General features: G+C 35.8%; 2 protein-coding genes and 2 long non-coding RNA genes across 6 annotated transcripts; 2 read left to right on the plus strand and 2 right to left on the minus strand.

Moving 5' to 3' along the window:
• Window positions 1-502: 502 nt before the first annotated feature.
• Window positions 503-9,633, plus strand: LOC135795631 (sodium/potassium-transporting ATPase subunit beta-1-like). Its single transcript, XM_065307381.1, has 6 exons — window positions 503-799; window positions 7,250-7,507; window positions 7,575-7,744; window positions 8,366-8,464; window positions 8,529-8,700; window positions 8,761-9,633. Exons 1-6 carry the CDS (start codon window positions 652-654, stop codon window positions 8,868-8,870), a joined length of 957 nt encoding a protein of 318 aa, XP_065163453.1. The 5' UTR covers window positions 503-651; the 3' UTR covers window positions 8,871-9,633.
• On the minus strand, window positions 4,017-4,456 carry LOC135795632 (uncharacterized). The gene is made up of 2 exons (XR_010549100.1): window positions 4,380-4,456; window positions 4,017-4,326 (listed from the first exon to the last, which is right to left on the minus strand). It is a non-coding gene; the product is annotated as an uncharacterized lncRNA (long non-coding RNA).
• A 5,694-nt stretch (window positions 9,634-15,327) lies between the features above and the next one.
• nrv3 (nervana 3) lies at window positions 15,328-25,157 on the plus strand. 3 transcript variants are annotated; one of them, XM_065307281.1, is made up of 5 exons: window positions 15,328-15,695; window positions 21,586-21,726; window positions 21,794-22,212; window positions 22,304-22,472; window positions 22,541-25,157. In XM_065307281.1, the coding sequence occupies exons 1-5, from the start codon at window positions 15,572-15,574 to the stop codon at window positions 22,642-22,644; spliced, it is 957 nt and encodes a 318-aa protein (XP_065163353.1). In that variant the 5' UTR covers window positions 15,328-15,571; the 3' UTR covers window positions 22,645-25,157. The 3 variants fall into 3 exon arrangements, with proteins under 3 accessions (XP_065163353.1, XP_065163354.1, XP_065163356.1); XM_065307282.1 differs by lacking the exon at window positions 15,328-15,695 and adding an exon at window positions 20,219-20,453; XM_065307284.1 differs by lacking the exon at window positions 15,328-15,695 and adding an exon at window positions 20,411-20,512.
• On the minus strand, window positions 17,240-18,441 carry LOC135795569 (uncharacterized). Its single transcript, XR_010549090.1, has 2 exons — window positions 18,046-18,441; window positions 17,240-17,977 (listed from the first exon to the last, which is right to left on the minus strand). It is a non-coding gene; the product is annotated as an uncharacterized lncRNA (long non-coding RNA).
• Window positions 25,158-25,893: the final 736 nt, after the last annotated feature.

Below are 25,893 nucleotides of genomic sequence, written 5' to 3' on the forward strand. Positions count from 1 at the left end.
TTGTACACACATTGCACAACTAAGTAAAATATGAGTAATAAGTCTAAAAACAACAATCATTGACAAACCAAGATAATACTATACCACAAGAAGAGCGTGACAATTAATAACTGGAATAATTTTATTATCAGGAGAATTATAACTAGAAATGTGACTCAGAAAATTGCAACATGTTTTATACATAGTTAATCATCAATTGCATGTTGGAAAGTAATGACCTCTAGTGGCAAGTAGCTATTAAAGTTGATCCCGATTTTTTTTGCACTATTTCATGGCAATTGTCAAAAATAACCTAAAAATTAATAAAATAATAATATTCACACAAATTAAGAAAAAAACATATGTTTAAAACTAATGTATTCCTTAAAAATCTTATTTATCAAGAATATTAACTCAAAAATAGCCAAAAATAAATACAAATGATATTCACTAGTTGCGAATGATTGTGGTGGCGCTGTGGTCGTTACCGAACGGTTTGGTTTGAAAGAGAAGTAACGCGCCAAGTCAAAATAGTCCCGCAGTCGACGTCGAAACGCGATCACGAAAACGCGCGATCGGACTCGGTTGTGGGTGCACGCGGGAAAAAGTTTGGTGAATACGAAATTGTAATTCAAATTTAAGTGCGGACCAAACAAAAACAAATTCAACAAAATGGCTATGCGTGGCAAGGAAAGTGAAAATGGCGTATACGAATTTCCGTATATGAAGCCCCCACAACGAAGCGCATGGGAGTCCTTTAGAACTGGCTGCTACGACTCGAAAAACGGTACCGTCCTGGGCCGTAACGGAAAAAGCTGGGGTAAATTAAATTTAAACACAAAAAATAATCACGTTTGAAACTGCTGGTGCAATATTAGAAGTGTGTGTAGTTATTAATGACAACCACATGTTTGTTATATAATGCGCTTATCATCAGGCTACGTCAAAGGAAAATTGTAACTGATAACAAAACAAAAATTCATCGCATTGCTTTCAAGCAATGTAAAAGTTAAGTAAAGTTAAAAAGTTTGTAACATCCGAATAAATTTTACTTAAAATCCGCTTTAAAATAAATGACATTGAATAAAATTGGCAGTAGTCCGCAATTTCTGTTAATAGCATCAGATAAGTTTTAAAATATACGCCACGATCCTTATTAAAACAAAAATATTGAATGAAAAATTGTTAATCATTTAATTATGCATAATAAGTCATAAATATTGAACGTTTTGTTATCGACCTCGACGATTCGTAAAGCAATAAATTGCCGCGTCGAACATTTAAACAACAAAACATGGCGGGGATGTCTTTGCAAATAGCGTGACCAATAGGTAAAGATATGTATCATGGCGCATTGTCATTCGGGGAAAATATTATTAATTTGCTTGTTTGCCGAAGTTGTTTGGGACTTTTTTCTAACACAAAAGAATACAGTGTGTTTAAACAAGCACAAAACACAGAGATGACAATGCCACCTTCTATATGGGCATATTTCGTGAATGGTAACCGCACATTAGCAAATGGCCGACCTTACACAACGACAATATGAACAATGTGTGCCACAAGTGGTATGAAAAGCCATAATAAGCAGAAAAACGTTTGGAATTTCTATTGCTATCTGCTACCGCTATCAATCAAATGTCGGTCAAGCAGCAGTCCGGTTTCGACACGTTGTTTACATTGATAAACAAAAACTCCACTCCGTTCGGGTTCGGAAATGGCGATTACTTGTTATTCACTGCCGCGACAAGAGACGTAGACAACTTGCGCTGCACGTCATAATTAATTATTTGCTGTAATCTGCACGTCTAGACTTGAAGTCGTACATAATGTGTAATTTTGTCACTCATTTTATATTCATGAGCATTGACGCGCAAGTCGAAAGTGCAAATTTGTGCAAATTCGATCAGTCATGCGCGGCGAATAGTGTAATGGCTGCATTGACGTGGAAAAGGTGTCAAAATGCAGAGCGTGCGAGAAAAAAATCATTGCACACGAGTCATTACACAATTTCACAATAACAATTGTTACAAATCACAGGTACAAAAACATGAATTACACAGAATTCTCATTTAAAAATCAGGTTATAAAAGAGAACGTCACCATAGCAACGGTATTACAACCGCGCGAAATTTAAATTCACGAATAAATTGAAAATCAATTCAACTATTTATTAGATAAGATAACATAGCACGTGTTCGATATTTTCTGTTAATGTGCAAATAAATCCCACCCTTTTGATGCTCATCGTATGGTGCTGTGCTGATTTGGCGAAAATAATCGCAATACAATGTATCTCATTACACAGAGCCGAGTAAATAATACGATAAACACTAGCGTTGTGTTATGATGAAAGAACGAGCGCCTTGGGAAAATTATATAATACCAACGGCGAATTTCATTATCAGCTGGATGCCATGTGCCACGACCAGCATATGTGCGATATGCTCAGATCAAATTACACTGGGCACAATGTTATCAAGCATATTCATGAATATTCTATATAAGTATATATTACTATAGGTACACATTAATGCTTTTGCAAAGTTGGTATAAATACGTTGATAAGGATTCATGATGTCGTGATTTGTGAAACCTTTTTTCGACGAAACGAAAAAAACGCGTTGCGTAACGAATAAATTGTCATTGACCTTCGTCAATTAATCGCTCCAACGACGATGTGGGCTCGCACGTTACGGCGCAGGTTAATTAGCCTCGAATTAATTCACAGCACACCCGCTAAGCTGTTTAATCAACTAACAAAACTACTAAGCAACAAGTATTCGTTTTCAGACAATGCAAAATCTTTTTTTTGTCAAAATTTTTGATTATGTATTGAAGAATGAGAGTGGAGCAACCATCACATGTTTCCGTTTTATGTAACACGTGTTGTCTGAATACCAGTTTTTTTTTTTTGTCATCTGGTTTACTCTGAGAGCATATATGAGAACTGGACTGGACTGTGTTCTTATTTGCGTTTACATCTTTAGTCGTTGGCAGGCGAAGTGAAGATTTTACATTACGTGATGGACCTGTTGAACCCTGTGTGAGCTCGTTTTTTTTGCAGGCGTGCTTACCTTCGTTGTTTCATCCATTTCAATATATTGCTTGACTCGTTTTGGTTTCTTTTGTCCGCGGCCCCTTTTTCGGCGCTCGAACTTGAATCCAAGGCTATTTGCGTTTCAAGAGCTTCCTTCAAACACTTTGCAAACTACGAAACTAAATAGATTCTATAAAAGACTAAACACGTGTGTCCTTCCTTCCTGATGTGACTTTGGATTTGAATTTCAAACATTTGTTGTTGCTTTGTTGGACAATATTTGGGATTGAAAAAGATTTTTCTTAATTTTATTTATACGTGATATTAAATTACATTTTTTGATTTGAGTTTGATGTTTCGCCTCGTGGGCCAAAAATATCACGTATAAATAAAATACTTATTCTTTAATAAATATAAATTCAATAAGTTGTAGTTTTGACATTGAAGCCTTTGAAGTTTTTGGTTCAATTGCCTTCTTGATGATCTTGAACTCGAGATTAAAGCGAAATATCAAAACGAAATTATTATCGAATTAGTAAAAACACGCACTTAAAAAAACATGCACGCAAACTTAAGAAAAACTTGATAAATACACCTTTTCATATTTGATTTACTCCTAAATGTTGTGATTTAAAAACTGACAGGATGACGCAGCGAAATGAAAATTTAAATGGAGATGAAGTAAACTGCTCAGATAACGGCTGAATTAGAAGTTGGAAAGTTACTGGCTTACACTTCCCAGGTAGAAACGAGTAATCAGTTTTACCTTCTCTTTCTTATACCTAATTTTGTTTCAATAATTGATATTTTCCTCTTTCTTTAAAAAAAAGATGCACGCTCTTGAAGCAACAGCTGTTTAAATCAGTTCATACCAGTTCAAAACTGGACTATCCAACTCTTTACAATATAACAATACACATGAAAGCAGAAAACAAATAAAAGTTGAAAATATGTAATATCATTTCATAAATCAATATGTAATTTCTTTCCCTTAATGTCGGTTACCAAGTCATACTGTTTTTTTTTTTTATTATGAAAAGTATATTTCTCAATCACTGAACACTTAAGTGCGTTTGTGTTAGTTTGGAAAAAGCCATTAATCCATTACAGTTCTCTAGTTCATAATATAATTGCGTCACTACGTAAATATTTACCTAATTAATTGATTACTCTGCACTTGTGCCAGTACCGCCATTTTATTCGTTGCCGTGTGCTCATCTGTAAGCAAACTGTCTCTGTGTGTTTTTCGAAAGGTCCGCAAACAACGTGTACAGGTGGTGTGCAGGTTGTCGTAGTTCATGTTATCGCTGGAAAATTGTTACATTTAGACAAAACAATAAATTGAGGCAATAGTACTTACCTTATCGCTTTATTATTCAAACAGAGTAATATGAACATGTACAATCAGATCGTTTATTTGGGGTTTATTAGGTTATTTGGGGTTTATTAGGTGATTCTAACCTTAAATTACCCATAGTACGGAATACTGAATCCAGTGTTGCCATTTAAGTTGGTAACACTGGAAATTGTGCAGAAATTTAAAAATAAATATTAAGAGATGAGCAATATCGTCACATCTAATTCAGTATTTTAGCAACAATTTCAATTAGCGTATCATTGGAATTTCCTCATTTTAGAAATGTAATACATTTCGGTTTACATTTCCTGTTGGCCCCACAATTTTAATTAATTGTGTGGTTGGCTATGAGCAACTGAGCAGTGTCAGTAACTTTCCACTAAAAACAATATTTTTTTTAATAAGCTAACTTTATGATTGACGTTATAAATTCATTGCAAGTGAATTTTCTCGTTTCTACACTGAATTGCATAACAATCGGAATAATAATATGCCGTGTTGTAACCACGAACAGTGTGACTGCACACGTTCATTACCTGCCTGATTATGCCACATATTTATTCCACGTGTGCGTCAATCAACTTTCCGATCGACCTGACTTGTTGTGTCAATATAGTAAAAAAATCGTAGGTGTATGCACAATTCGCTACGATTTTCACACAAAACAATGAACAATTGGCAAAACACATTAAAAAAATCAATTTAAATAACTACCTAAATATTATTCAACTTAGGTTATGCTAGGTTAGGTTGTACGAATCCAATTAGGAGAATCGGCGGGCGTTCGCAATGTCGGCATAAATTACAACGTCACCGACTGGCGGTTAAGTCGTCTTATTATTTAGCACTTTGTGTGCGTTCGATTTATTATCATCATGCGCTTACCTGTACACCGGCGATACCTTGAAATAACTGGTTTGAACCCAATGCAGCAGAGTAACGCGAACGCGAAGCGGAGCGCAAACACGCGACATCGATACCAATACGAATTTACGAATACGTGTGGTGTACACAAATATGATACGCTCACCTATACGTGCACAGTCGGCGTAAAAAACGTCAAGGTGTGCGCGCAGGTAAATCAACAGACACTGGGTCGACTACATATCTCGGACTTATGCTGGACTAATGATCTTCAAACAGATCATTCTTTAGATGTATAGGATTATTAGGAGTGTGTGTTTGTGTACTCGTTTAATTAGCCATTGGCCGGCAGCGCGAGAAAATATTAATTGATGTAAAACACGCAAGATGTTTAATTTGGCGATTTGTTAAGTTTTTCGAAATTGTTTTCGAATTTTATTTGGCGCTGTTATTGCGTGCTTGAAATTATTATCTAGTGTTGTGTACGGTTAAAAGCATTGAACACTTTGGTATCATGTTCCTATATGCAATCCAACCTAATCTATCAGTTTCAAACAACGGCGATTAAAGAATCAATGAAGTCGTCACGGTGTCGTGTTCAGGGCTCTGTCAATGCCAAACAGTAAATTGTTTTTTAAATGGTCTTTTTCCACCGTTTATGTATGAAATTGAGATCGATTTGAGTTTAATCTTAAGTAGTGTATTACTGGAGTTATAGTTAATTTTATTGATAATTAATATTGATTTTATTAATAAGTGATTTTTTTGGGCCTATTTGCCAAATTCGCCAATAAAATTCTTAATTTTAACTTAAATGACAAAAGAAGTTAATATTGTACATAAGCGCCATCTCAGGTTGAATAATATGACTAAAACTATGATTAAATGGCCGTACCAACTTTTATTCTTTTTTTTTTTTTCGCCTTTTAAGTTATATTTTTGCAACAAAATGTAGCCTACATGCTTTCTTTTGATCATAAATATTTCTATACTAAAATTTATCAAATATAATGATTGAGTGATATTTGAGTGAAAACGTCACAAACAAACAAAAAACTCAAATTATTTCAAAAAATTACTAACTACAAATATTTTGTTGATAAAATTATTGCACATATAGTTAGAAACAACTAAAATTTAATTTTTCGAAAGGAAAAATTGAAAAAAAACATATTTTTACAATCAGAATTTAGTACTGAACAAATTTTAAATAAAAAAAAAATATAAGACGATTGGTTTACCACTGATTCATTAATAACAGTAATCATCCAATTATTATTCTTGCGCCTTGTAGTGATGCTTTAATCACCGGCAATGATTGATATTTAATTGTTTGTGAATATGTAGAATCCAGACATAATTATAACAATTAAAACCTCAATCATGAACAAGGCGTAGAAAATGTGCACGCTGAATATTTCTGGTTGGCATTTGAATGTCCGCCTTATAGTAGGTACCTAGCTTTATATAATAACAAATATAATTGACGTTATTGAAAATAAATTTCTTTCCTTATGCTAACGCTGAATCACGTTGGAAAATGTGATGAAACCTTGCACAACGCACAACTCAAAACGCAACCGCTTGTAACGCACGTCAATGATGGCGGTCTTTTTTTAAAATGTTCGAAGAAAGGAGCACAACATGCGCTGGGCAATGCGAGTCAAAGCGAGCGCAATGTGTTTTTCATTTTGGCCCGACAGACCGCGTGCGTGTGCACGTCACGGGCTTTAAATCGGTGCCGTACCAAAAATACATCTTCCCGAAATAACGTCTCAAAAACACATATATACCTACGTACAACACTCTTATATATACATAACTTGTCTAATGTTTTACGTAGGTATGAATGCGTCGAGATACTTTAATTTTAATACATTTCTCTTCTTAATTTAACCAAACTCTAACATATCGTCATGTTAGGTTATGGTATTCATGTATAGAGTATGTTTGACTGCATATATTAAAAGAATTAAATTGTAACATGTGCATTTTTTTTTAAATTTCAGCTCAAATTTTATTCTTCTATCTAATATTTTACGCTGTATTGGCGGCGTTATTTTCGATATGCATGAAGGGATTACTCTCAACCATTGACGAGCGTGAACCCAAATGGAAGATGGATAGTAGTCTGATTGGTAATAATCCCGGTCTGGGTTTCCGCCCTATTTCAAATCGCACTGAGGAAGGTTCGCTGATCTGGTTTAACTCACGCAATGCTACCAGCATTCAAAAGTGGGTGGGCTTCACTGAAGATTTCATGCAACGTAAGTGATATTGTATTGAAAAATGAATTAAGTAGTAATAATTAATTATTTTTTTATTCTATTGTAGCCTACAGGGAAGCCAGCACGGGTAAGAACCGTGTAATCTGCGATTTCGACAAGATGCCCACTGGTGATCAAGTGTGTCATGTGGATCTCGATAAGTTCGGAGCTTGTGGTCCAAAGAACCATTATGGTTTCAATAGCTCATCACCTTGTATTTTCCTTAAATTAAACAGGGTACGTGGTTTAAAATCAAATTTGTTATTTTGTAATAAAGTAGATTTTGCCTGCGACTTCGTCTCGGTAGTGTTTAATAATAATGTAATTCGGTTTTACTCTCTTATTCTACACATAGTATGTGTCAATTCTATCAATAAAATTTGCAATTTTATTTTAAAGAAATTAATTATATAAAGAATTGCTAATAATGCACTTCAGCGCGCCATCTCGGATTCAACTATTTAACTATAACTATGAGTGAATTTCAATGCCAACTTTTATCCTATAGAAAAAAGCTGTCTTTAGGGTTTTCCCGGCAATTATTCGAATTTTTCTCGCCGTGAAAACCATCCTAGGAATTTGACGAACATTTAAAAAAAAAGTTGGCCAAATTGGTTTAGGGGTTGTTGAGTTATGCGCTTTCCAACGGATTTTGCGATTAATTTTTGTATTATAGATGTTACGAAGTGACAAGCCTTTTACATTTGGAAACTTTTTGTTGTTTTTTTTTTCTAATGTTCTTCATAATACCCTTGGAAACATGTGTAGAAAATTTCATCAAAGTAGGTCGAGTCGTTTTTGCGTGAAAGCGTAACTAACAAACTTTTGCAATATATATATAAAGATTATATTTTTTAGATTTTCGATTGGGTTCCGGATTACTATGATGACCCCAAAAACTTGCCCGAAAATATGCCTCAACAATTAAAGGACAAAATCGTAGGACTTCCTCCTAGCGTAAGGCCACAATACAAAATGAACTATAATAATATATTTAATCATTTAATTCATTTGACAACAGCAACGTAAACAAGTATGGGTCAGCTGTATTGGCGAACATCCTGCCGATAAGGAACACGTCAGTCAATTCGAATATCTCCCTTCGCAGGGATTTCCATCATATTACTACCCTTACAGGAACGCCCCTGGTTATCTTAGCCCAATTGTAGCTGTACAGATTCGTCAACCTACACGTAAGTAAACCCCCACATAATTTATTCCCAGTTTTTATTAATGTATTTTTTACTTTGTAGCAAATGTCCTCATCAACATCGAATGCAGATCGTGGGCGAAAAACATCAACTATCGCGGTGGTAATCAACGCGAAGGATCTGTACGTTTCGAAATTATGCGTGATATATAAACCACGCCTGCAATTGATACACCACCGCCATAATCAGCTAAGCACCGCCCACGCCATCCAAAGCATGTTGTTAATGAAGAACAAAACTGTCGGTCGGAGCTTTTTGCTTTTACAGACACGGGCAGCCGATATAAAATATGTGCTAATTTTTGAAACCGTTACGAGTGCCTATCATAATATTCGTTTGCAGACGAAACAAAAAGATGTTGTACATTAGTGTAATTAATAACTGTCCCAAGAGAAATTATTTATCATTTTACCTCGTCGTGTTTGTTTGTGTAGCCTAGATAGTAAGATTTGTGAACGATAATATGTACCAATACCAATGTATTTTAATTTAATGCGCAGATGATGATTATCACTTAATTTCTAAACGATTGTCATTGTTTCCACGCGTGCAAAGCACATGAATGCAACTTGTGTTTCGAGTAGTGTGTAGTTTGTAACTTGTACAGTATAGTCTCAACAATCCGGAAGTTAATTTAAAACGATTGTAATATACTATATTAACATATATTTTTATGTGGATTTAAACGAGATGTATTTTAGGCGTTCCGGATTGCAGAGAATATACGTTAGTTATTTAATGAAGTATACTAGATGCTGTTAATTATTGTACGAAAACCGCAGGGCATGCGAGTGCCTATTTTTATTATTTAGTTTGTATGCGAATTGTACAATTAGGTTGTGATTATTTGTTATATTTAATTACTTTACAACAAAGAATGTCAGAAAATAAAGCAGAATGCCTTTGTGATTGAAATTGTTGAATTTAATTATTAATACCCAAAATTTACTTATGCTCTGGACCCATAAGCGAAATCAGCCAAGAAAAGTCTCGATTATAATTAGAAGAAATAAAAAATGCCAATAATGAACTTTAGTGTTATTTTCACTCGAATTATTAAACTATTGATCTGATTGTATCTTTACACCAACTTTTATCTCTTATTTTACACCCTTCCGGTTATGTTTTTACAACAAAAAATAGCCTATTTGATTTTCCTTGCTCGAAAATATCGCTATACGAAAATGTATCAAAATTAATTGACTGATTTTTGCGTGAAAGCGTCATAAATATACAAACAAACAGATACACATTTATAAAATTAGTTCTCTGGCCGGAAATTCATCATGACTGGTCTATATGTGTCATCTGTATCATTAAAACATACTTTTAAAAATATATATGGTGCGATGAGTAATATTGCCTAATATAGTTCAGTGTGACATTTAAATTTCTCTTTCGGTAGAAGTATTCTTGTAGCTCATGTTTAATTAATTAACGAATTGTGCGTTATTATGAATATAACAAAAACGAAATATTAATAAAAGAAAATGAAGAAATTAAACGTCACTTTCTGGATAATGGACACCCGCCTTCAAATTAGAAATCTTTAATCAATCACAAAATGACCTATTCTTTTGTCACCTAAGCTTTACAGTTGACTAAACAAATGATGACATTGTTGACAGCACTAATATGCGCCGTATAAAATATGTGATTATCTACCTCGCTTCCACAAAACATATACTTTCCTACTGGTAGCATCAACATGTCAAATTCCACAGTAATTATTCTACAAATTATTGAAGTCTTGTTATTTATAAGCATTTTAAATGTTTTCACATTTTCTCAAAAACTCAATCAAAAAGCTGCCTATAACATTTTCAGCCCCATTGATATTACATTTGCAAGTAAATGCATTGTAAATGTAACGCAAGAAACTGTAAAACCGAAACATATGGTAACAATTTTAAATAGCAACATAACCAAAGAACCCGGCTATTCTCTAATGTCTACAGTGACTAAGATGCTGCATAAAATGACAGACCACTATACAGTCTGCTACGAAATCACAAACGGAACTCTTCTCAATTTTCAATCATTTGCAAAATGCATTGAAAATTGCAATTCAAAGAATGAAACCACAAAAATCTATAAACATTTTTTCAAAAATCCGAGAAAAACACAAATGTACCTTGTTTTCATCGATAGTCTTGAAGACTTTTACGAGAACCTAATGAGAATTGAATCTATGAAAACATATAATATTTCCGCGGAGTTTTTTCTTGTTTATACAAATTTACATCAAAATACTAAAGATCTGGCACAGGATATTCTTCAAATAACTTATGACAAATCAAAATTTGCAACCACATTGTTAATTCCATCTAAAAAAGACGTGTTTGAGTTGTACACGTTTGATTTGTTTGCACAAGAAGCAAAATACTGTGCCACACAACCTGTGCTCACCTTACTTAACACATGCAATCGTGGAAATTTTAACCTCAAAGTATACAGACATGTAACAGACTACTCTAGATTAAATTGTTCAATCAGAGTAGCTTTGATGCATTTTCCTCCGTATGTAATATCAAGGAACCATGGTGTCGAAGTTTTAATTCTTCATTTAATTGAAAAGCATCTCAACGTATCCTTTGAAAAGTCTTATCACAATATAGCCGGAAGTTGGGGTTATAAAATGAAAGATGGCAACTGGTCCGGATTACTTAATACATTGTATTATGATCGATTTATGATCGGAGCTGGAGCCGTTTCGTATATAGAAGACAGACTAATTGACTTTGACTACTCTTTGGATTTCTTCTCTGAAAAAATGTTTTGGATCGCACCAACTGCAAATCTCGTAGAGAAGTGGAAACTCCTCTTAATTATATTTAAATGGTCTACTTGGCTCAGTCTTTTGGCCAGTTTAATATTAATTACACTACTGCTATGGTTTTCAAGTAATCGTGGAACTGGAACGCTGGATAAAAGTTTTAAAAAATTTCCAGCCGCCATTTTGACTACAGTCCAAGTTACAATTTCTATCCCAGCAGGCAGGCAACCACGCATGTTAGCCAACCGTATACTATTTATTTCCTATGCGTTCTTTATAATTCTCGTTGCATCATTTTACCAAAGTGCGTTAATAACTGTTTTAACAGAACCTAAATACGAACATCAAATTTCCTCCGATGAAGAGGTCGTAGAGAGTTCTTTGACTATAGGAGGAATACGGAATTTCAAAGCTTTCTTTAATATTTCGCACAGTCATAGAGCAATGGTGATTCATAATAAATACACATATTATACAGAAGATGAAGGTATGGAGTACTGGATGAAGCGTGTAGCTAAAGGTGAAGCTCTTACCATTCAAGGAGAGTTCTTCACAAAGTTTTACCAAAAGTTAAAACTACCAGAGTTGACCAATGAAGATGGTTCATCTAAATTATACATTATCGCAAATGACGATGATGTGGTCATAATAGACACATATAGATTTATATTTTCAAAGAATTTCTTTCTCAAAACACAAATTAATGGTGTTATAGAACATTTAATTAATGGAGGATTTATTAATTTATGGGCTAAGTACTATGTTCATTATTATCAAGGAGAATTGACAATGGATGAATATGAGCAGAATTATGATAATCATGAAGTTGTGCTCACAATGAAACACTTGGAAGGGGCATTTACTTTAATACTCTTTGGTAATTTCCTTGGAATGTGTGCGTTTATCATTGAGTTGTTAATCTATGTATACAAAACAAAGTCGCGATAGTTACAGCAATTATAACTCAAGAACGGCTTCAGAGATTTTAATGATCTATGATTTGTTGGATTTATCTCTGTTTTGAAAAGCAGAACAACTATTAAAGTATAAAAATTTGTTATTTAAATAGTGTTAAATATTTGATGAAAATTGGTATTGGTCTTCATGAATTAAAAATGTTCTTGTTGTATAACTAAGTGTTAATAAAATTTCCTCAAAACCTATCTAACAAATTGATTGTTTAATAATAAATCAGTTTTATTTTTTTAGTTAAGTGGCGGATAGCAAAGTGTTGCTGTTTTAATAACAAGTGTGTTATATTATTATATAAAATCAATAAGATTCAACTGAAGAAAGAAGATATAGCGAAGAAAACCGAGGGAACTAAATGTATTATTCTAAAAATGTTTTGAAATATCTTATCAGTATTATCATCTAACATATTTGATTGTACTTGTAAATTGATCAATTGTTTTGAAAAATAAATGTTATGTAAGTGTTTCCTCATAAAATATATAATATAAAATATATATCCATCGACCATGCACAAATCACGTCGTTTTCTATTCGTTAACATGTCGAATCCTGTTAAAATTTCACTACAACTTATAAAATTGTTCACTGTTTTCAATTATTTCAATTTAATATTCGCCCAAAATATTAATACTAACGAAATCTTCACCATTCCAAGCACAATTGATATTAAATTTGCAAGTAATTGCATCTGGAATGTAACACGAGAAACATCAAAAGGCAAGCAATTGATTACTATTTTCAATGGCAACATAACCAAAGAACCAGGCTACTCTATCATATCTACAGTGACCAAGATGCTACAAAAAATGACAGATCACTATACTGTTTATTATGAAATCACCAATGGAACTGAACACCAGTTTCCATCATTTGAAAAATGCATCGAAACCTGCAACTCGAAAAATAAAACCGAAAGAATTTGCAAGAGGTATTTTATAACCACACGACGAACCCAAATGTATCTTATATTCATCGACAATCTCCAAGACTTTAATAATAGCATGAAAAGAATTGAATATTTGAGAGGATATAATATCTCCGCTGAATTTCTTCTCATCTATACAAATTTACCTCACAATACTACAGATCTGGCACAAGATATATTAGACATAACTTACGAAAACTCAAAATTTACAACCAGATTGTTAATACCTGCCTCTAAAGATGTTTTTGAATTGTACACGTTGGATTTATTCGCGAAAGAATCAAAATACTGCGCTACTCAACCCGTGTTAACTTTACTTAATACATGTACACAAGGAAATTTTAACCTTAAAATGTATCATGTTGAGAGAGGTTTTAGTCGTCTCAACTGTACAATTCAAGCAATTGCAATGCATTTTCCACCGTTTGTTATCTCACCGGAAGATGGCGTTGAGATATTAATTCTAAACGAAATAGAAAACCGTTATAATGTAACATTTGAAAAGGCTTACCATAGCATTGCTGGAAGTTGGGGCTTCAAAAAGAAAGATGGCAGTTGGTCAGGGTTACTTACTAAACTATACAAACAGCGTTTCAAGATTGGACTTGGGGCTGTTTCATATTCAGCAGACCGAAGACTGGATTTTCACTATTCGGACAATTTCTTTTCCGAGAAAATGTTCTGGGTAGTTCCAAGTGCGCACCGTCTAGAGAGATGGAAACTATTATTAATTATATTCAAATGGACAACCTGGATTGTATTGCTTGTATTTTTACTGCTGATTGCTGTTCTTCTCTGGTTTTCAAGTATTGTCCAATCTTCTTTGAACAAATCTGCAGATAGAAGATATACAAAATTTGGATTCACGATTTTAACCATATTTCAATTATTCATCTATCTCTCAACTGCTAGGCAACCCAATATGCTACCCAACCGTATACTTTACATTTCCTACAGCATTTTTATGATGATTGTCGGAGCATGTTACCAAAGTGCTATGATTAATGTTTTGACAAATCCCCAGTGTGCACATCAAATTTCCTCCTACGGCGAGGTTGTTCAAAGTAATTTGATTGTTGGAGGTGTGCGAAATTTCAAATCCATCTTCGATAATCCCCATATTCCCCGGGCAAGTGTAATTTATAATAAGTACACATATTATACTGATGATGAAGGCATGGAATACTGGACAAATCGTGTTGCTAAAGGAGAGGCAATTACAATTCAAGGAGAATTTTTCACAAAGTATTATAAGTTGGTACCTGAGTTGACCAATCACGACGGATCATCTAAAATATACATAATAACAAATGATGATGATGTGGTGCTTGTTGACACATACAGATTTATCTATTCGAAGAATTTCTTTCTGAGAGCACAAATTAATACTGTTATTAAACAATTAGTTAATGCAGGTTTTATAAATTTTTGGGCGAAATACTACATTTATCGATATCAGGGGCATTGGGCTGGCCATGCTCATGATCATGTACATGGGAATAGCCATGATCACGATCATAAACATGATGTTGTGCTTACGTTGAATCACTTGGAAGGCGCATTTGGTTTGTGGTTCATTGGTAATATCTTTGGAGTGTGTGCGTTGGTTTTTGAGTGGCTAATTGGAAAAGTTGCAAAAATACCAAATTAGACAAAGAAATGTATATGTAAAATAAATTGGTTCCGCAGTACTGACTTGTTTTACATTAAAACTTGTACATTGTGTATATTTGGTGGCCTATGTTAAAATACCTTACGTAACAGTTTGTTTATCCGCCATCGCCGACTGCGATGTGATGAATTTAGAAACTCGCCAGATGTCGCCATATAACCATATTCCCGTCCTTCCCGTGCGACGATAAAATTCCCGCTGCGGCAGGCAGGTCTTTGGCGTCATAAATCGGGCAGTCCGTTCGTGCGCGTTCCAGGCGTGTGGGTTCGATCGAAGCGCAGACCGCGAAACCGGCGCGCGCGCAGCGCCACCGTCGCTCCTCGAAGGACGAGCGCCGCCGCGGTTGCCGCCACCGCCACCCCCAGCGCCGCGACGCCAGTTCCAGTGGGCAGCGCGGGTCGTGACGCACGCACGCACTTGGTAACGCGAGAAGGGCAGCACACGAGTAGCGCAGCAGCCGGAAAGGGTGCAGAATCAGCCGCCAGCCAGCCAGCCAGCAGCCAAGATGTCGGATAAGAAGTCCGAGTATTATACGCGCCCGCCAAAGCTGGGCAAATGGGAGGGCTTCAAGCAGTTCCTGTGGAACTCGGAGACCTCGCAATTCATGGGCCGCACCGGCTCCAGCTGGGGTGAGTACATGCTCACACATCAACCATGGACTGACCCAGAATATCCTCACAAATATTTAAATACGCTGTTAGTTCTATGGCTTAAAAAACGGTCAAATTCTATGAAGGCCAAAGAGATTTACAAAAAATATCGATTTTTGTCGTTAATCATTACATAATCCTCGAAATTTTACCCCACAACTTATCAAACACTCTGTATGAATACAGAAATGCATCTTATTTAAGAATTTTCATTTATCTTTTCTGGTAAAATCTTACATAACTTTTCCTGATTGGAAAATCAATTTTTAGTGTCCCCCGACCTGTCAAAAGTAGCCCAGATTTACACAATCACCCTAATATCCCAATGAGTGGAACACACGGAACAAAATTAAAAATTAAATTTTCATTTATTATTCGCGCCAATCCTCTGGCGAAAATGTGGTAACCGTTACGTAACGCGCGAAATTTCCATCCTTTCCGTCCATTATTCGCAGCAGCAGCAGCGGAGATGTAGAAATGTCGAAATGTCACAGCGCGTGCGCGCTGCACAATGGCGGAAGAGCGGCAGCCGCCGTCGATTAGGGACGACGCCCCGCGCCTCCACACGGCCACCCGCATCGGGTCGATTTTCGTTCTGACGCTGGCTGCCTCTCTCTTATTTTCCACCCCTTTTCTCTCTTCCTTCCGACCTCACCACACGCATACATATGCAATAAGGACAAACACATTGCTAAAATGGGGTTGAAATAGAAAACGAATATTGAGTTATGTGCGGTGCGGCGTTATCCTTGAAGTGAAGGAAAAATGTTATTACACTGGATTTTGCTTCAGATTAAGACCAGGATTAGAATTATATTGACGAGGACAAGAATTGCGAATAATCAATAAAATTGATTGAAACTATTTGATGAAATTAAATATTATACCAATAGAAAAAGTTTTTTTGAAAAGATTTGCTCACAAATTGCTCTGAGAGGACCCAAAGGAAACGTAGAAGTAGAAACTACTTGACATCCTGATATCTTCATGAATATATAAAGATGTAAAAGTGGCAAAAGTTTGCTAAACAAATTTATCCCCGAATTTGAATTTCTGCGGGGAACACTTTACACTTTCCTCTTTAACTGTCAGTCGTAAACCAATTTCAAAAAAATGCAATTATTTAAACGTTTAAAACAAAAATAAACTGAAATAGGCATCAAAAATTAATGGCACGTGTAAATATTTAACTCTAATATTACGAGCACGAAGCAAAACTAATTTTCCAATTCGAATTTCAATTAGGGACCGCGTCATCGTTGTACTTGTCGAAACTTGCATGCATCATTGGTCGTATTGATTTATCGCTGTGTTATTTCTCCTTTCGTTAAGCTCCTGCCTTCCGATACTTACATTTTAATACGTTTCAGTTACTCAAAATCAAAAATTTATTCCCACAGCGATAAGAATTGTTTAAATAACATTTTTTCAAGTTCCAACTTTCTGTGATATTTCACTAAAGAAACGAGACTCAAGCATAGCCGTCATCGTTATCGTTATCGTCAAGATCACTATCACTTAAGTATATTTAACGAACTCAAATCGATTTAATGTGAAATGTCTGACATGTAACCAAAGTGCATTTAAGTAAACATTACGTCGGGAGTAAGCACCAGACGAAACACTAATAAGTACTAATCGACTTCGTTTACTGTTGTTCGATGCTGTTCCACTTCGAAGTTGTTCGAAACCAGTGTTGGCGACACTTTCGCACAACTATTTTAAACATCTTTCGAAAAAGCAATAAACTTTTCTATACACCATCGGGTACACTCGTGTGTTTACGATTTCAGTTTGTTATAACTTTGTCATGCTGTAAATCGCACCATTAAACGGCAATGTGTTCCCGATTTACTTCATTTTCAAGTAGAAAGCATACATATATTCGTTCGACATTACCATTTAGTTGATGAGGCAGTCAATGTTTTTCACATTTAACTTTTATTAGCGCGTGATTTATTGATCAATCACGTGCGCTTCTATAACGAAACTTTGAAGTCTATCGTAGCATCCAATCGATTTTAAACAGATAAACTTTATATTTTTCGTAGGTACTTGTTTGTTATTTCGAGAGCGCAGATCATTAAACCACGATTGACAAATTTCATCGTTGATGAGTTATTAACGTCAATCGTCCGTGTGCGGACGTCGCGTCGAACGCGTCAATCATTAATCACTCGTTCTGGAAACGCCTCCCAATCGATGGGTTATTAATAATTACGGATATCCATAGTATTTCTATAAATAGTCTCGGGATTTTCCTGAAATGTTTTCGATTATATTCCTAAATATTATAAAATCTATTACAGTTTTAGTAAATATTTCTTACATAAAGGTTATGGTCTTGTCACAGCGGCCATTTTGTATTTTCAAGGTCAATTTTCAATGAATTTCTAAGCCTTCTTGTATGCTTTTTATGCTGTTGCGTATGCATACTTTCCGCTTGCAGGTTATCGTGAATAATGTGCGTGAAAGTGTCCTTTTGCATGTGCTTACCGTATACGCGCACGAAACAGATAGCCACCGTTATGCGTTATTGCGATAAGTCGGAGTTATCGATTTCGGTGCCGGCGGCGCCGAGGGGCGAGCGCCGCGCGGTGGCGTGCGGTTGTGCCGACGGGTGCCAGGGCATCGGCGCCCTCCGACAAACTGTGCAAACGCACGCAAAGGACTCCACCATCATCGCCCTAATGCCTTCTCACTCATCAACACTGTCGTTCACCACTTTCTCCCAGTACTCGACTTAACTTGCACCAGTTTCGCACTTGCAGTGTATATTTAGGTTATAATTTAACCTCCGAAATTGCTAGTCACCAGAAAGTTATATAGATGTCAGTAGTCTTTCTTTCTTTTGCAATGGTAGGCAACTATTGCGACATTCGATTTGAATGGATTCATAGTTGCACAAAAGCGAAAAACGTGCGAAAGATTGCCACTTTGGCATACAATGTTTGACACAATGCTTGTGTGTGCGTTTAAAACGGAACAAACAGCCACTACAAAGTGGATGGAAAGTTGCCACTCGGCGACAAACGTCCCGACGCCCAGATGCTCGAATGCACATTTTGCTCGTGGCGCGCCGCGCATGCAAATTAATGACGAGATAGTCGACCCACTGACACACTAATGTTAAGTAATTATATATATTTTAAAATATACCCACGGCCATTTTAGCTAAACATTTAGGTTATTTTATATACAAATATGTCATGTATTTTTCTTTGAGTGGTTTATACAGACAATTACAGGACAAAGAATTCAAAATATAAAATTTGCAACTCATACTTCTTCCTACCAATTATAACTTTTATAAAAAAAGTTGTTTTTATTATAAATATTTATTATTGTCAATATTATTAACACACTTCGCTTAGTTAACCTTTTTTCGTTGCATTTCGTTGACATATGACCATTTCATGTTTGCCTATTGTTAACTCTTGAATATTGAATGAGCACTCCTCGTAAACACGCTCGTATGAATGTAAATTAAAACGAAAAGATCTAGCAATTAAGTCGCACGCAATCGCATCACGCCGAGCGTTATATCATAAAAAAAAGTCCCCCGCCTATGTCCCCAACGTCTATTTTCTGTTTTTCTGTACCTGTTATTACCTATTACATTATTACATTATTACGTAATTTTGTAATTTGTACCAGCACGAATGTATGCTCATCATTAAAAACTCATACAGCCAAGTTGTGATATAAATAAATCCAATAAATATCAACAAAATTGTTGTAAAACATGACAAAAATAACTAGTAATACTAAGTTTACAAATCCCAGTTGTGATTATCGTGCAATATTAAAATATTGAACGACAAAATAACGCTGGATGTATTTTACGACACATCAGAACAAAACATTAAGAAAAAAGAACGAAACGTAAGACGTGATCGTAGTTTAGTGCCATAGAAACACATAAAAGGCTGAAATCCAACAAGCAATAAAATCCTAGTACGCGTATTCCCATCGGAAGGCCATGAATGAATAATGTAATCCAGCTAAGATCAACAAAACCAACCATAACCAACAATATTAAGAAATCACATTTTGAGGTTAATAAAAATAACCGAATACTGAAATTTCCTAAAACGATACCATAGATGATGTAATTGTTTCCGAACAGACGGCAGACACATTGCATAACATTATTACAATCACAAAATGTAAATATAAATTACCGCACATGCTTAACATATTTATCGTAATATAATTTAGTAATTATCATCTACAGGGTACTAAATTGATGAAAATTGTTGAAAATAAAAAATTAAATTGACTTTTACAAATTAATTAATGCAACACTGTAAATAAATACGTAATATTTCAGTGATTAATTGATTTGTGTCTGTATAAAGTTGTTGTTGCTCGCTATGACACACAAAAGGTCACGATTGTTTATCAATGTGCTAGTGTCTCATACAATACGATAATGATATTGATGAAGCGACTGCAGCGGTCACGATTGCACATAACAATGGCTACTTTTATTAACGATATCTCATGGTGCAAACCTTTAGTATTTTGGTGAGCCGATCGCGTTAACATGTCGTTGGATCCGATGCAAGCAATAATTTCACGTTCAGGCATTGATTAAATTTTGTGCCAAAAATTTATACAACTGTGTAGAATCAGAACAAAAGTCGTTAACGAACTTTGAAGTATTAAAAATGGCTGACAAGATAGTGGAGAAAGTGCCAAAACCAATTGTTTATAGTGGATTTGCATATCGTAGTGAGTAACATTAAAATAATTAGCGATTCGCCAGTAGATGGAGGCATAATTTAACTTGGGTAAATGTGAAATTAATAATTGAATAATCACCATGTTTCACGCAGAGCTAATTAAAACTGGGGCGTAATTAAAACGGCTTGTCATTTTGTTAATTTTCAAATTAACATGTATACAAAGTTGACAACTTTTCGGACACCTATTTTCTCACATAACCTCAATTTAAGTTTTTGTATAAATCATTTCTAATGTGCTTTGTTTAACACGTTAAGGACGGCGTGTACCACCGGTGGTACACACGAGTCTGGTCTGTGGGACGGCGTGTACCACCGGTGGTACACGGCTCATTTGAAACGAGACTTATTCATTTTTGACTACGCCACTGGTTAGGTTATATCTTCTCCTCGTTTCACCTATACAATCAGGGCCTTGCATCTTTGTCATCAAATGTGTCACTCAGATTACATATTATAATAAATAGTGACCGACCAAAGTTTCAGTTTTGGCTTCAAATTTGGTTTCGGCCAAAAATTGGCTGAAACTTTTGGCAGAACCGAAACTCAGTGTTCGTGAATTATCGTGCGTCGTTCGGCTAACTCGCGCCTAGTCGTGGTCGTCACTTGACATCTCAGTTCGCACATAGTTTCGGTCGGACTCTAAAGATAAAGGCATTCATTACAAAGAAAATAAATAAATGGCGACGCAACTGCAAAAACAATCGCTTTTTGATACAGCAATGCATAACCACCAGTGGCGCACAGCTGAATTAATTAGACGGAGTTGAAAATGCTCAAACGCCGCCCGATGCGACAGCACCCAAAACCGCGCCGTCCTCAACGTGTTAAAGTCTAATAATATGGGATAAACCACACGCTAGGTACGTGAAAAAATGCCGAAAGGCAGAAAAGAGACCGGCACGGCGGCTCGACGCCGCCATTATTGATCCTGCTGTTTTTCCCCCTTGGCTTTATGTAACCAAACATACGCGCAGCGAAATCGTACGAAGCTTGGCGAAGCCTTAACCTACTTTTTCACGCATTGAAGCGCGCTATATTTTTATTGCAAACAATAAAATGCATTTAATGAATGTCACAGCGACGATGAAGACTAATGTGGCTTATTGTGTTGTTTGCAGCCAAAATCCTGCTTTTCTACGTACTTTTCTACGCCGCTCTGATAGGCTTCTTCGCCGCGATGCTGGCCGTATTCTATCAGACCCTCGACGCGAAGAAACCCAAATGGATGTTGGATGAATCCCTCATCGGTAGTAATCCAGGTAAGGCTATATAATACAAATACGATTTGTAGGGGATTCACATAATTTGCTTTATTTTTTCATATAGGGTTGGGCTTCAGGCCGATGCCACCAGACAGCAACGTGGAGAGTACGCTCATTTGGTACAAATCAAACGACCGAGGCAATGTACAATACTGGCAGGAGGAGTTGACCAACTTCTTGGAGGTGAATTACAAAAAGGAGAAACTACCGCACGCCTCCAACATCGAGAACTGCGCTGGCAAGCAGGAACCGGAACCGGGACGTGTTTGTGATGTGGCAATGGACAACAAATGGGCGCCGTGTCTCGCACGTGACGGATTTAACTACAATTCGAGCATCGGTGGGCCGTGTATCTTCCTCAAGCTAAACAAGATTTACGGCTGGAAACCAGAATACTACAACAATACTGGTCTCCCACCTAATATGCCACCACATCTCAAGGAGCAGCTGCAGAACATGAACTACGGGCCCAATGAATATGCGGTAGGTATTTTTATATTTAATTATATCTAAAGTTTGAAAGTTAGAATGATTTTGAATGTGTTTGTTGATTGATGTGTATGTTGGGTTGCAGCACAAATTTGTGTGGGTCACTTGTGAGGGTGAGAATCCGGCTGATATCGAAAACATCGGCCCGATTCAGTTCTTCCCATCGGCGGGCTTCTCCGGCAAGTACTTCCCGTTCATGAATCAGGACGGCTATCTCAGCCCACTTGTCGCCGTATACTTTGAGAAACCTACACGTGAGTACACCTAACCTAACCTAATCTAAAATTTGAACCGGTCTAATGGCGATGGTGATTATTTCCAGGGGGTGTCTTGATAAATATCGAATGCAAGGCGTGGGCGCGAAACATTTACCACGATCGTGTCGATCGCCGCGGCTCGGTGCACTTCGAACTGATGGTCGATTAAGCTACTCGCCGCCGCCGCGAGCAGCGAGCAGCGAGCGAACGGCAGAAGAACGCCGCCGACAACGCATCATCCTCCCCGCGCACGTATTACATCATTGTTTAAAAACTCAACAACCGACAAAACTCAACGCACCAGCTCGAAGCATACCAAACACGCTGAAGCCCAACAACATTCATCAACACGAACAACATCGGACAAAACGAAGGGCGTTGAGTCATTTTAGGGCTTTAACAACTGCCATCTTACTCAAATTGTTAAAATATTACTAATAGTAACGAAAAAACAAAACAAACAAAAAAATAACTAAGATTAACGAAGAACAAATGAAAGATGAGCGGAGAAAATGTTGACAACTGAACATCTGAACAATATTTTTTTCGTTTCTAGCGCGTATAAAAACGAAAGAGCAGGTTTAAGAGAAATACCTTCGTAGTGCATATAAAATAAATTTTTAATTAAATTACCAGTAAAAAACAAACAGGAAACCATCACCTTTGTGAACAAAATGCAACAACCAATAAGAACAAATGAAACAAAACATACTAAACAAATTAAATTACCAATTAATTAATAAATCTTAATAAGTCTTAAGAAGCGTGACGGTCTAGCTAGGATTAGATAACATACAAACTAAAATTACTAATTAATTAGTTGAAGTTCAAAACTATTTCAGAAACAGAGAAAAACGCAGGAGAATAATGCAAAGTCGTGAGGATACTGTCGAGTAGGCAACCAACCATTCACACAAACAGAAGACACACGATTTCACTAATTGTAATAAATCCAAAAAAAAAAATGTAATGAAAACAAAAAAAACGTAGACGACTTTGTCAGAAAATGTAAGAATTTAAGAAACGATGTAAATGCGCAAAACAAATGCAAAACGAACGACGCACGCGGTGCGTTGCAAAACACACACACACGAAGGTTCAATGTATAAACCAATTGAGAAACCAAAAAAAAAAAGAGGAGGACATAATTCTGCCATCTGCCATCGTACTTACTTACACATTCGTTTTGGTAGTACGTTTAGTGATTACAAATGTAAGACAAAATAAAAACACATTAATAAGAAGATGGCGGCGCGCCATCCGTGTTCGAGGGCGCGACGCGTTTTCGTCAGGTTAGAGATTACGAGATTATTCGCTTATTACTTATTAATATTAACGATGATAAACTGGATGAAATCGTGAACAAATCGTGTCGCTACAACCTATTTAGCTACTATTACTTAGGACAAATGATGTTTTGTTTACGAAACGCGAACGAAACAAAAGTGTTATTTATGAAGCATAGAGGAGTGCGTGATGTATGCAACCAAATGTACACGCGTACACGCCCCATACACACAACACACACTCATATACAAAACACACACCACACACACTTGCTATGCGCCTGCGCGCTGTGTATAAAATTACAATGTAAAAGTAAGGTTAATTGCATACAACAAACAAGCGAACGTTGATACAAAAACGCGGCACGTTTTACCGGTATGATTTTCTCGTTTCGAATCGAAATGCAAACAAACAGCACGAATACCAAAGATAAAACGCAGAGCATATACACTAGGCGAGAAATAACAAATACGAGATAATTTATTGTTACCCTAATTATTATGTGTATAAAATAATAACAAAGAACTAATAAGAGGATGAATGAGATAAATAATATGTATTAAGATGTGTGAGACGATTTTGCGACAACCGAAACAAACGAACAACCAAACAAGAAACAAGCAAGCAAAACAAATCTAATTAATACTTAACACTAAACTAAATATGGTGAAAATATTGCAAATATTTGAAGAAAATGAGAAATGATAATAGACGAAATATTATACTATTATTAAGTGTTTGTTGAGAAATAATAAATATCTAAATACGAAACAATTGAAACCAAACCACAACCGAGGGACGATTCGAGAATTGTTTTCTGTTCGTTCGCACACTCACACAACACACACGCCGTACGATTATTATTATTCGCATTGGTTCATCAAGTTTTGCTTTTAAGCGATTAGTTTGCAACGTATCACGCTTTCGGTTTTGATCTTGTTTGATTCGTTCGACTCGTGCGTTGCAAGACGATTTACGATTGGTTTAGTTTAAGGGTTGATGGAACACAGGACATGAAAAGACATGCGCGTTGCGATATCGTTGAATGTTATAATGCAAAACAAAAATGAGTAAAATTTAGCAATTAATCTAGGTGAAAAGTAAAAAATAATATTTAATGAAGAAAAAAAAACGTTAGAAACTGCCCGGCCATTCGTTCATTGTTCATAAAGTATATATATATTTGCTCATCGTTTGGTTTCGAGCGTGTCTTGCGTTCGATCTGGTTTTCGTTTGCGTTCTTGCGTCGACATTTATTGTTTTCGTTGATGAAATGCGTACGTAGTTTTACTTTACGTAGCATTTAATTACATTAGTTAACGATGACTATGTTATGTGTATTGCAATTTGCCAAAATGCAATAAATAAAGAGCGCAAAAAAAACTTTAAAAAATATATCGTGCAGCTTCTTTAAGCAGAAATAAAACACATTATTCGTTTAACTAGGTTTTTGATTCCTGGCAATATAATAATACTAGTTTTTGCCCGCGACTTCGTTCCGGTAGTGTTTAACGCATTGTGTCAACGCTATCAATAAGATTCGCAATTGTATTTTAAAGAAATTAATTATATAAAGAATTGCTAATAATGCACTTCAGCGCGCCATCTCGGATTCAACTATTTAACTATAACTATGATTGAATCTCAATGCCAACTTTTATCCTATAGAAAAGGGCTGTCTTTAGGGTTTTCCCGACAGTTATTCGAGTTTTTCTCGCCGTAAAAACCATCCTTGAACTATAACAAACATTTAAAAAAAGAATTGGCCAAATTGGTTTAGGTGTTGTTGAGTTATGCGCTTACCAACAGATTTTGCGATTCATTTTTATATTATAGATAATGGGTGTTAGGTGTTACGCCAGTTATTACAACACAACCAAAAATCTTTAATTTTTCAAATTTATCTTCGGCCTGAATTGAAGATTAATCGGATAACTTTAAGAAGAAAAAATATTAGAGAAAGATTCAAAAGCTTAGATCTTTGTAACATATTTAACACTATTGTATATTTCTTTATAACTTTAGGAGTTAATTCAGAAAGTAGTGCAGTGCAATAATGCTACGTTGAGTTTGGTTAAAATACCGTATGTCAATCCTTGTTCACTTAGTTTATCATCAGTCTATCAGAGGG

This window comes from Atheta coriaria, unplaced genomic scaffold (assembly GCF_025399875.1).
Source record: "Atheta coriaria isolate IRGN ID8LTWV9N9 unplaced genomic scaffold, Caltech_Dcor_3.1 hic_scaffold_7_pilon, whole genome shotgun sequence".
Classification (NCBI taxonomy): Eukaryota; Metazoa; Arthropoda; class Insecta; order Coleoptera; family Staphylinidae; genus Dalotia; species Dalotia coriaria.

What these genes read in the sequence shown, in the direction of transcription:
- LOC135795631 (XM_065307381.1), top strand. Translation starts at nt 652, where the DNA reads ATGGCTATGCGTGGCAAGGAAAGTGAAAATGGCGTATACGAATTTCCG. An exon ending in TTTTCCTTAAATTAAACAGG is followed by an intron (nt 7,745 to 8,365) that starts GTACGTGGTTTA and finishes TATATTTTTTAG; the next exon opens with ATTTTCGATTGGGTTCCGGA. An exon ending in TCGTAGGACTTCCTCCTAGC is followed by an intron (nt 8,465 to 8,528) that starts GTAAGGCCACAA and finishes ATTTGACAACAG; the next exon opens with CAACGTAAACAAGTATGGGT.
- nrv3 (XM_065307281.1), top strand. Translation starts at nt 15,572, where the DNA reads ATGTCGGATAAGAAGTCCGAGTATTATACGCGCCCGCCAAAGCTGGGC. An exon ending in ACGGGCCCAATGAATATGCG is followed by an intron (nt 22,213 to 22,303) that starts GTAGGTATTTTT and finishes GTTGGGTTGCAG; the next exon opens with CACAAATTTGTGTGGGTCAC. An exon ending in ATACTTTGAGAAACCTACAC is followed by an intron (nt 22,473 to 22,540) that starts GTGAGTACACCT and finishes GATTATTTCCAG; the next exon opens with GGGGTGTCTTGATAAATATC.